Consider the following 12,326-nt stretch of genomic DNA (forward strand, 5'->3'; position numbering starts at 1 on the left):
AGGCAGGGACGGACGGAAATCTGAAACTGCAGAGTGAACTGAATCTTCAGACCTGGAAGTGGATTGTGTAGCCGGAACTGGAGCGGGGGCTGGGGCGCCCGTAGAAGCCTGTGAGCTGGTTCCTTGCAAATAACTTGCAATTTCCTCTAATCGGCGGTTTGTTTCCGCTTGACGAGTGTTTAACTCTCGTAACGCGGCGTCATGGTTCTGAATGAGAGTGTGCTGTTGTTCCAAGGTTCTCCGGAGTGCTTCTGCAGGGCTAGGTTGATGGCCAGATTGTTCTGTCATAATGGGGTCTAACTTTCTAACCCACATGCAGATTTACTCCAGAGATCGAGAAAGTTTTAAGTGATTTATTTCAAGAATGGTGAAAACACAGGGAAACAATCCGGGCCCGTTGGGACAGGAACTCAGGTTGACTATGAGAGAAAACAGATGGTGAGTTTGAGGTCGTGGGAAATTGGAGTTTGTGCTGGTTAGTGAGCTTACCTCCAATCGGGAGGAAAAGGGGACTGGGGGAAATCCAGCGGGATCCGGGGTCTGATTCTGGTCCGGAGGATTGTGGGCGGCGGCGTTGGAGGACGGACAGGTAAGTCTGGGAGCTTGAACCGTTTCTGCTCAGAGGTGACTCCCAGTCTGTAGGTCCAGATGATCCTTTGCAGAGTCTGCTTTCTTCAGCACTTCCAAGGGCAACCAACGTAATTGGCAACAATCTGGCAGGGAGTGTCGGCAGCCTCCTCTAGTTATACAACTCCTGATGGCAGAACGGTTTCAGGTGCGTAGTCTGGAGACGCCCTCAGGTGGAACAAGGCTTCCAGCGCCCTCTGGTGGATGAAGCAGCTCCAGATCCCAACAATCACAGATGTTTGGTCAGAAATGGTGCCAACAAGCCGAATGGTCAGTATGTGTTAAATAAAACGTTTTGGGTAAAAGTTTTTTCTGATTGAAATGTGCAGTTGAAACACTCTTAGAGAATCATGTCAGAAGAAAAAAAAATTTACATGATTTTCAACAGTATTTTCAACAATTAGACATTAAGGTTCATTTCGAGTTTGCTCTCCCCTCCCTACCTGATCTGACCCCGAGTGGTGTTTTGCTAGTGGACTTCTGCGTTGGCACCAGGATATTTTAAGCTGCAGTTCGATAATCAACTTTGTTTGCAGCATTTTTTATTACATTTGTCAGTGGACATGAAAAAAGCAAGTGAACATGGTGTACTCAAAGTTAATGCGTTAGGACTAGGAAAAGCAGGCAAGCGAGGGATTTGAGAGAGTTAGACAGGGATCAAATTGTGATGGCGGTACGAATGGGTCAGGACTTTGTAAAAACTGTGCCAGTCATGAATGTGGCTGCTGTGCAGTGAGCACTATTTATGAGATGAGATCTAAGAAGGAACAGTGGTGACTCAACAGCACCATAACGTGCAGCCAAGGCTCACTTATGTCTGGTCCAATCCAATAGATTAGCTACTGAAGTTCAAATGATCAATTTCGGCTCTGAGAGAAAGCTGCCAGTGCAACGCAGATTGCTGCATATGGCACTGGATTTCTGCAGACCAGTCAAGCTGAATTGTAATATTATGCCAGAATGGTGTAGGACTTAATTATATCAATTTTACCAAATGCTTCATTTCTTCTGGTTCTCACTATAACCCAGTTCATTTTGAATCTTTGCAGATATCGAACATTTGTTTCCGAGGACGCCGGTCCCAACACTCTTGTTGCCACAGTCTTGGCCAAAGACCCAGATGGCGACAGTATAACCTACTCCATAACCGCAGGCAACGAAGAGGGCAACTTTGTCATTGACAGCCAGAAAGGTGATATTTCTTAATTTCCAGCCTGACATTATATTTTCACATCTCAAACTAATTGACAGGTTTTCTGTCAAATCAAATGCATTTTTTTTCTAACATGCTGCTGCTGCAGAGGTGTGTTAAATGCCCTCTGGTTTCAAAGTCAAAGCAGAATGAAAGTGAAACTTCTAATTTATTAACTAGAAATTCTTCTCAAGTGCTTTTTAAGTGACACTCCCTATGTTTTTAGGATTATGAATACATTCTATAAAATTATTTTGGCAATTTCCACACTTCTGTTGTGTTTTTTCTTTCTTTTTTTTTCCTTTTGGCTGGTGTAGAGAAAAAAAAACGTCCCATGTGTTTCTCTGCTCTCTAGCATTGGTGACTGCACAGTTTATCTTTTTTATTTACCCTTTGATCCAAAACCAGTGGAAATCTCTGTGACATTTGTCACCCAACCCTTTCAATTCAATTTCACAACAACTGCTCTATCATAGCTCACAATCTCCAGGCTGTGCTCTGCCAGCTTCCCTTTCCTTTGTGTCATCTCTTTATATTCCTTTCCGTCCTCTCTCGATGTTCTAATAATGAAAATAAGTATCATATCTACATATCTTAATATTATAATGTATCAATTTCTATAATCATCAAATGCATCTTTCCTTCCAACTTTCTTACCTTTCTCTCTGTTTTAAATGTCAAACTCATGAAAACTCTCAAAAAAGCTAAATTTAATAGCCGGAGAAGCAAGTGATGCAATGGCAAACAAGACTGACATTTAAGGCAGGAAGATTACCGTGTACATCTTATAGTTGACCTATTTTAATGTACTGCCGTAGTAATGTCAGTGTCAGGTGTTGCCATTAATACATTGTTCCCTACTCTGGTCTGCATGAAACTGGAATTATAAGTTAAGTAGGAGGAAGAACAGTGAGGCACTTGCAACTGTGTGTATCAGCAAGCTGTATTGTCTTTAATCAAGTGCCTTAAAAAGAGATGAATAAAAATCCAACAAGAGAATGGAGAAAAAAGAAAACTCCCCATGCTCTCACTTCAATGACTCTCCTCCACATCACAGGCAGCTTGCTCGTCCTGCAACCTCTGATGTTTTTACATTACTTTTGACAAGAAAGATGTTGACTCAGATGCACCATCCTTTTATCCGACCTTTTATCTTGACTGTTACATGAAAGCAGACAAAGGAGCCAAGAGGAACGGCTAATAGGCTTCTGCTGAGCTAGGTTGACTTGGAACCAGACTCTCCTCACTTCTTCCTGTTTTCACTCAAATTCTTGAGCTGCCAGTGCATCTTCACAGCAATTATTGTATCAGAAATGTACCAAAACCACAACTGTGAAATTAGTTTCTGGATGTATGCTGCATATCAGATTTTTACCTTTTTGTGGACTTCTGTAGAGGTGCTTCCCCCACCCCTCACTATTTCACTCTTCAAACCATGTAGAAAAATAGCTGCAGAAGGAAATATCTGCTGCGTTTTAATGATGGCTGCTCCCTCACTAAGCAAGGCCAGTGTGGCAATAACGTTCTGCTTAATGACTAATGGAAAGAATGCACATGTTTTATTAGGACGCAGCCTATTTTATGATGTGTATATTAATGGGTCTGAGGTCTCTGCAGGATTGATCCGTCTGCGTTCCACTCCCCTGCCAAAGCTTCAAGGCTTGGAGTACGTCCTGAACGTAACAGCCACAGATGACAATGCATCAGGCGGGCCACACTCTCTCACCGCTACCGCCCGGGTCGTTGTTGGAGTTGACGATGTTAACAACAACAAGCCAATATTTGAGCAGGTAAGAATCTTTGCAGAAACAATGCCTGTGTTTGGCAACGTTTTAGTTGCTCCAATGTTGCTGGCAATTTATTTCAAAAATTACATAGAAATGTTACACTGTGCTCAACCATGTGGCAGCACTGGAGCAAAGGGATGTCCTCTTTAATCTACCAGCACAATATCAAGGACTTAATGTTGTGTTGCTTTTGTCAACATAAATGTTTGATCCAACATTACTGCTATTGTGAGGCTTTAGTATGTACACTACAGCCAAACATTTGGAAGCAAGACCAGATTTATTCAAAAAAGAAGCAAAACATAGTTTCATTTGTACTTTGCAACAAAATAGGTTGCCAAAAAATAATACTAAGAGAAATGATTGATATCAATGAAAGCAAAGCTTCCAAATGTTTTTGCCTTTTTTTGGCCTTGTCTCAGTACTTCTGATTTATAGATGAGAAATTAGAGACCACTTTCTGTTCCACTATATAAAATAGATAATATTTAATGGGAAACATGTACAATTTGCCAAGGTTGTATTTTGTGCAAATTTCTTCTCCTTATGGCACCAGATTGATTCCCCCATTTGTTCATTTTGCACCCATGTGTTACAATTTTGTCCTAATCTACCTGTATTTCATAACAGGAAACAAACCATTTGGTACCCATTTTCTATCCCCCAGACCACAAACATTAGTCTGTATCCCTTTCAGATGGGCAATATAATACATTATGGTGAAGGTTGTGGCTCAAAGTAGTCTAGTTATCTTGGTATCCAAAAGTTCAAGTTCAGCTTCCACCCATCATGTTTTGAGGCGTCCCTGGGCAAAGCACTTCCGCACATCATAATGTGAGTGTGACTGGCCAAATGTGGCAAGAGTGTAAAGCACTTTGAGGGGTTCGTATGACTAGAAAACTGCTGTAAATATTCATTACATTTACCATTTAAATCATTTAAGAAATTCTCCCACCTAGTGTATAATTTAATTTAACCTTATGAGGTTTTCTAAATGTTTCGTATTGCGCCTTATTTCTACTGTGTGAGCATGTATTTTTGGTACACTTTGTTTGCATAAAGCAATTTGACAGATCAGGATGCCTGATCAAACCAAAATAATGTTATGTATGGTGCCTGGTCTCAGTGTTAGGGTGAGATTTCAAAGAAGAACTGCAGTTGAGGTGGTTTGGTCATTTGATCAGATTCTCCTTTGGACGCCTCGTTTGGAGGTTTACCACCCAAGTCTGTCTAGGAGGAGATTCACAGCTAAATGGAAGGACAGTTTCTTTCTTCTGATCTAGGAATATCTTGTAATCTTCCGGATTGTGGTGGAGAGTATCAATAGGAAAAAAAAATGCCTGGCTTTTGCAACTCCACCATCTACCACCTCTTCAGGCTGTTTACGTCTTCATAATCTGCTTCTATGTTGCTGGAATCTTTAGAGACTTCTCTGGAAACTGCAAATATATAAAATGCCATTTTTTAAATTATTTTGGCAACTGGTTTAGACGTTGTTAGTGTCATCCATCTCGTATGTCTGTTTCTGTGAACTTCAGTTGCTCCTCTCCTTCCCCTCTCTAGCTCTCATTTTCTTGGAATTCTCATTTCCCAGGCTTCTCTCTCTCTGTTTTCCCATGGGTTTCGATTAGCCTGCACAACCCACTCTATCTTTAGGCAGTCTGTCGGGATTTCAATTAATTTATGAATAAAAGCGCAATATCATCACAATACACTACACCTGTTTAATGAACTTCCTCCCTACTTAGGAATGACTCGAACTTTGTAGATGACGCATTCACGTGGTGCCTGCACTCCTGAGGTGTTTTTGGCCTTATGAGAACTATGCAACTTTTGTAAATATCAAGTTAGGCTTTAGGTGTCAATGTGAGCAGCTACAGTTCTGCCCCTGCTCACATCCTTTGATCCAGCTCATCTCTCTGTCCCTCTTGAATTCTTGTTTTCAATTTGTTTTTGTTTTTCATGGTCACTCAAGACATATATATATATATATATATATATATATATATATATATATATATATATATAGATAGATAGATGCAACACAAGAAGACTCCAGAGGGACATTCTTAATTTAGGGCATTTGTTCATTAGGGGGAATATATTGAAAGCTCCTCAAAATAAATCAGTTCAAATGATTTCTTTTACACTTGTGTGTTTCTGGTTCTGTAATTAATCTGAGCTACTGTACCTGTCCTCCTGACCTGTAAATTTTTTGAAATGACTTTTTTTGATCCTTGTATTCTCATTAAGGCAAGACTTTCTGACAGTATATGTACCAATTCTTCCTTGTATTATTTGTGTCTGCTTTGTCTCTTCCCTTCTCCCTCCCCGCTCTTTATCTCAGTGCCAGCAGTACCGTGAGCAGGCTTCAGTGCTGGAGAACCAGCCAGCGGGGACTTTTGTGTTGCAAGTGCATGCAGTGGATGCAGATGAGGGAGCAAATGGAAAAGTGAAATATGGCTTAATGCACAGAGACAGCGCCATGCCTGCCTTCAGAATCCACCCAGACACAGGTATTGTCTGTGGATTGTTGCAGGGCAAAGTTGGTGTCAATTATACATGAAACACAGTATCTTGTAGACAGACAGACCTGCAGTTAAATGGTACCTGACGTCCGTAATGATCATTGTAAAACAAAATATAATATGAGAGAAAAGTTATGCATAGACCAGGCAGTCCTTAGATAAGATGTTAAATTATTTACAGTTTCAAAATGAGATGTCCAGTTTGTAAGAATATTAGTGATATCAGCTGAGCTGAGGTCTGACAAGGTTTATAGTTTCTCTTCAGTGTAAGAAACTGGTTGAACAAGACTGCTTGAAATGTTAATATGTGGAGTCATTATGTTATTCCATCAATCATTTTCTTTCAAGCTTTGGTTATTTCTTCTTCATCTTAATCATGAAGATATGCAGCTCTTCAAAGGGAGGCTCAATTTGCTCAGAATAAATTAATAATTGTTTACTTGTCTCGATTTATGGATTGATGGATGGACGGACTCAAGTGAGAGAATTGGAAAACCACTGAATGGATGAGTGAATTTATAAGCAATCATGTGTGTATATTTGCCAGAGGGTTGATGAAGGGCCTTGATTATGCTTCTGACTTTACAGGAGTGATTGTGACAGCCCGGCACTTCGACAGGGAGCGGCAGAGAGAGTATTCAATTACAGTAACGGCCACTGATTGGGCGGAGGAGCCGCTCATTGGCATCTGTCAGCTTGCCATCCAGATACTGGACCAGAATGATAACAGCCCCAAGTTTGAGAATTTGCGTTATGAATGTAAGTGTTAAACATATATTATTCATGAGCCAAAAATAGCAACACCGAAGCACAGACAGAACACTGAACAATACAGACGTGAATAGGCAGGGCAGAATTCACAGTGCATGCCCTTTATCCTGTTTAATCGAACAATTTGAATTTAAAAAAAGGCAAATGAGGAGCATTACTCTGTGAATATTTGAAGAAAAGGTTTGATGACTTTAATGGCTAAAAATACAAATTATTTTTACCTCACTATGTGTTGCTATGACATGTCTTTTCATTCACAAGCAAAAGATTTCAGCTCCTAGTTCTCTAATTGATTATAGGTAATTAATAGTGGAGCACATCCATTTTAGCTAGGTTAAAATGTCCCAAAAAGGCAATTAGTCCAGCTTTTTGCTAATGTGTTTAACAGAAATGTAGATAGTTCCAGACGGTATAGTTTATGACAAACGTTTTGGCCAATACAAGAGCTGTGTCCTCCCCTGACCACATTAACTCAGTTGAAGTTTACATACAATCATCACTGGCATGGATGTGATTTGAGGCTTTTCAGAATCAGAATTATTATTATTATTAAATTTTAATGTTTAATTTGAATATTTTCATTTTGGGCTTGAAAGATAATAAAGTAAGGCAATTTAATATCAAGATTTAGGTGAATCTTTGGCTCACCTGAACTTCTCTCTGGAGTACATTTGGCTGTCCATGTGGGAAGCTGCAAATTTCACTTGAGCTATTTGGAGCTAGTGCTTCTTTTTTGTTGTCACTTTTTCAGTCCAAGGCACTGTGAGACTTGCTTCATTGAAGACAGTATTCCTGATGCTCTAGCAGTTTCCATTTGGTTGCTTCTGAATTACCTAACCATATATTTTATCTGAGGGTGAGAGTTGGGGTCAAATTGTTAACGTTTGGACATAATTATGTGTTTCAGCATCAGATTTTTTTTCAGTTCTACTCTAAAATACATTATTTATTCCAAAGGTAAGTTAAATGTTGTCATGGCCAGGTATCTTTAAGGTGTTGTCATGTTTGGTGATGCTGTGGAGAAGGAAGAATTTCTAGTAGTTGTCACTCTTGCAGTGAATCTGAAGAGGCCTACATGGAATTTGTAAAGCAGAAACCTTAAATTCAAGTGAGTTGTGCTAATGCTGCCAGCAAGAGTGGCAAATAGCCAACCAAACACATGTCAGAATCTAGCTGATGGCTACACAAAATGGGTGGTTTAGATACAGTTGGCTAAGAGACGTTGCTAAGGGTGTATGTAAAAGCCCAGAATCCAAATTATTCATCCAATTCTTACAAAAATTAATTGAAGCTGTCTTATGTAGGCTCATTCCTCCCTGGAAAACAACTGTTCAAATAATTAAGTAAAAGCCAGTGATTGCATTCATGCTTTTGGTAAGTTTGTGTAAACCTCTCATTGGAACTAGATGTGTTTTGATCTTTATTGGGTTTTTTTACCTTACGCTGGGGAAAATGAAAATATATTTACATAAATCTGAACAAGATTCATGCAGAAAATATTTGTCTTCTGTAGATTTCCTAAGAGAAGACACACTGGTTGGTACAAGTTTCCTCCGTGTGGCAGCCCATGACGATGACTTTGGCACTAACGCAGCCGTCACTTACTCCATGTCAGTGGAGCAGCCTGAGTACCTGCGGGTCAACCCTGTGAATGGATGGGTCTACGTCAACCAGGCCATATCTCAGGTCAGTCGGAAAGTAGTAGAGCTGTAAGCCAACACACACACACACACACACACACACGCACACGCACACTTACCATCTAATGCATCAAAATTGATGCATTAGATGGTAGCCCGTGGGTTTGTGTCAACAAAGTTAATGAACAAGTCCCATCAAAGTGCCTCTGTCTGTGACTACCATTCTGTTGTCTGTCTTCTCCCAGGGGTGCTGCGTTGTGGGAAATGCCACAGAGGGAAAAACAGAGAGAAAACAATTCAAGCTAAACAAATGATTTAAAGCATATTTAACAATGTCAGATTTCTGGAGGTATATTTGAAGAGCATCACGGTAGACTGAGTTATAAAAGAAAGTACTTATCGCCTTGCTGATGACTGTTAATGGGTGGAAAACATTTTAGAAAGCCATTTATCACACAGAGCAGCTGCATCCTTAATTACTGCGACTTTCTTGTATTGAATTTAGGACAATTTTGTCACCATTTATAATCTCATATTTTAGAAGGGAAGCATTCTGCAACCTAAAATGTCTCAAATGCTTTAAAGACACCATAAAGACTGGAGGATTATGCTTGCAGCCTTAATGCAAACTATAACAGAACACTACAAGATAGTCACTTACCATACTGGCAAAAGATGGAAAAAGAAAGAATTTGTTCCTTGCTTAGGATTGTCAGTCACTCCAAAGAATTAACCTGCCTAAACCGTTTTTGGCTAATTCTGATATCTCTGTAGGAGCTGGAATTAACAGCATTCATATTATTTTTAGGTTTCCTATGGTAATCAGCCATTAATTATTTAAATTAAACGCAGAGGGGACGTCACAATATGTCTCTACCAGAGAGAGGCACTGTAAAAGAGATTTAGTAATATTTTCAAAGATAAAATGGATATGGAATTGATATTTTAATGTCTTTAGTGTCTTATGGTAGCTGGATTTGTGCAGTTGCCACTCTTACCTGTGTCTTTGTGTGTACAACTTAAAAAGTTTAGACTCATGTATTAAATCTGAGATTTTCAAGATACTCCCAACAATTCCAGATTTAGTATGGGCCACCACCGAGTGAGGGCGAAGACAATCCAAAAGGACAAAATAGAGCAAGTTTGCTGTAACCCACTGTACCTTCTTTGTATCTGGTGAAATCAACACTAGGTTAAGCTGTTACTTCTCTGGTCGTTTTTTTAAAAAAATGTCCAAGCCAGATATGAATTTATGTCCTGTGTCAGATATAACATCTTAACAGAAACTAGTTTACTTTTAAATGTGTGCTTTCTTCATTGGTGCTACCTCTAATGTTTGGTAAAGTCTCTCCGCTATGGAAAATAACGTCTCGGTAAACATTATTGTTGTTGAAAATGCATCTTAGCAAATGTCTAAATTAGGGCTGGGCACTCCTGGTCCTCAAGAGCCGGTGTCCTGCAACTCTTAGATGTCTCCCTGGTCCAACACACCTCAATCCAACAGCTGAATCACCTTTTGCAAGTGCAGTCAGGTTCTCCAGAGTCCTGCTAATGAACTCATTATTTGACTCAGGTGTGTTGAAGTAGAGATACATCGAAAAGTTGCAGGAGACCGGCCCTCCAGGACCAGGAGTGCCCACCCCTTGTCTAAATGGTTATATAGTAATGTAAGTATATATTTGATTTAAAGTGAAAGTGTTTAAAAACAATCTAGAATTAATTTTAGACATTTATTATCAGACTTAGTACAGATCTGATTTACTCAACATAGACAAAAAAAGCAACGCCAAGCTGTGTATCCAAAGTATTTCAATTATTAATCCTGTTCTTTCCTAACTAGTATACTTATTCTAGCCAAAAAAAGAAACAAGTTCAAGACCTTACAGTATGGATTATTAAAGTTTTTATCACTGTTGGAACAACATATTTTTTTAAGGAGCAACTCTGTTTGCCATCTGCTTATGTGACCCTTTGTCAGTGCAGCAACTTCTCTGTCACCGTGGTTCTGTCTGAATGTTCCAGTTCTGGCTGCACGACTGACATTTTTCTTATAGTACCAATCTGAAATTTGTCTTTTATTGTATCCAGGAAGCACCCCATTGTCCTGTATTAGAACAACAGCGTTATTTAAACACATAAAATAATGTGTTTAATGACACATTACAATATGTGTTTTCTGTTGTGTCTAATTATGTGAATCTCATCATGTTTACCAACATTGTCTCTGTTTGTGACAACCACAAAAATACAGACTGCATGTCAATACAGCAACATCAAGACAGCAAAAAAAGATTAAATTAGTTTGTAAAGCTGTCTCAGTTTTTGCATTTCTGCAGTTTTTTATTGTCCATCCATCCATCCATCCATCCATCCATCCATCCATCCATCCATCCATTCATCATCCATCCATCCCAGGGAAAACCCAGCATGTTCAGGAAGAATATACAGTTGACTAATTGAGCCATATTTTTGTAAAAGAAATATGTTTAAGTAATAACCAGTGGATTTTATCCCCACTATTTATCATCTAACTCAGCTCTGAAACACATTTTATTTACATTTTTTATGTGTTGTTGACTCTTTCTAGCCCCACAACCACAGCACCCTCCATGTTTTTTTGTTTCTCATTTATTTAAAAAAAGTGTTGTTCTTTTGGCAGACACGTACCTTTGCACTGTAGGGTTGTTTATTATTCAACATACTTTTAAGCGTCAGTATCGGAAATTCACAGCAACATCTGCCTTATGACTTCAATGCTAACTTCATGCAAAATTAAAAGTAGTGAGCTTCCAAAACCTCGTCAAGCGATGATGCTGCATATTTTAGGATACTTTGAGAAGCTGTTTGAATCATCTTTCAATCATGCTGCAGTGGAAACCATTGAAGCACTTGTGTTTTCATGTAAAATGTATAACTGGTCTGAGATGATGCTCTATTTTGATTTATTTGTCAGTTTCTCATTACATAGTGATCAGTACCAGACCATTTTTAAACTACAGTAAAAAAAATATATATATATATATATATATAACACAGTTATCAGTATAAATCCAATGCTTCAGCTGAATTTGAAGGATAAGGGCAACTGAACAAAGGTAGATATTTTTATGTCCCACTGTAAGACAGTGCCTTGCACAGCCGTGGTTCATGAACTGTCAAAACATTGTACAGTAGCTACATCTCCACAGAGAATTAGGTGGAAAGGACTGGAAAGGCTGGCAAGACTGTATCCAGACTATCCATGGGTAACTTCAGGCTGAGATAAAAAAAAAAAAAACAACTTTATTGAAAATCCAATTTAAAACCTTTGTCGGACATTTCCAGATATTCGGTCTGACATTCATTTATTTAAAAAAGCAGCAGCAGCTGGCACCACATTGGACAGCACATATTACAATCTTTGTGTTTTGAATTTAATCTTTTCAAAAGAGTTGTTCACAAATATAATTAAATACTCCTGTGAATAATAAATGTAATTTGGAAACTGAAACACGTCCATTTTTACCAGACACTTGTATTATGATACAGGTGCTGCTGATTTGTTAATTTGGAGCACAGAGCATTTAAACCTGGCCGTCTCCACCTTCTGGGTCGTCTTCGGCGTGGTGTTTTGATGCTTGTGGTGTTTTGTTGCCAGGCCTCCTTTTGCACATTTGAGTTGGTCTTTGTTTTTGCACTTCAACACTTCCATATGCACTCATACACCACATCCAAGCATTTGCATAATGTCGACATCCATAATCCATTGTTGTTTGTGTTAATAAATATTCCTTTTTGTGCA

General features: G+C 39.1%; 1 protein-coding gene across 3 annotated transcripts in view; it reads left to right on the top strand.

Moving 5' to 3' along the window:
* Window positions 1-12,326, top strand: part of LOC122835821 (neural-cadherin-like) — a 139,676-nt gene that overhangs the window by 73,887 nt on the left and 53,463 nt on the right. For all 3 annotated transcript variants that reach the window (XM_044125208.1, XM_044125207.1, XM_044125206.1), the window contains exons 7-11: window positions 1,677-1,819; window positions 3,437-3,609; window positions 5,954-6,122; window positions 6,723-6,893; window positions 8,419-8,591. In XM_044125208.1, the coding sequence (XP_043981143.1) occupies window positions 1,677-1,819; window positions 3,437-3,609; window positions 5,954-6,122; window positions 6,723-6,893; window positions 8,419-8,591 (829 nt within the window). The remainder of the gene's footprint in view (window positions 1-1,676; window positions 1,820-3,436; window positions 3,610-5,953; window positions 6,123-6,722; window positions 6,894-8,418; window positions 8,592-12,326) is intronic.

Source organism: Gambusia affinis, linkage group LG08 (assembly GCF_019740435.1).
Source record: "Gambusia affinis linkage group LG08, SWU_Gaff_1.0, whole genome shotgun sequence".
NCBI classification, from domain to species: Eukaryota; Metazoa; Chordata; class Actinopteri; order Cyprinodontiformes; family Poeciliidae; genus Gambusia; species Gambusia affinis.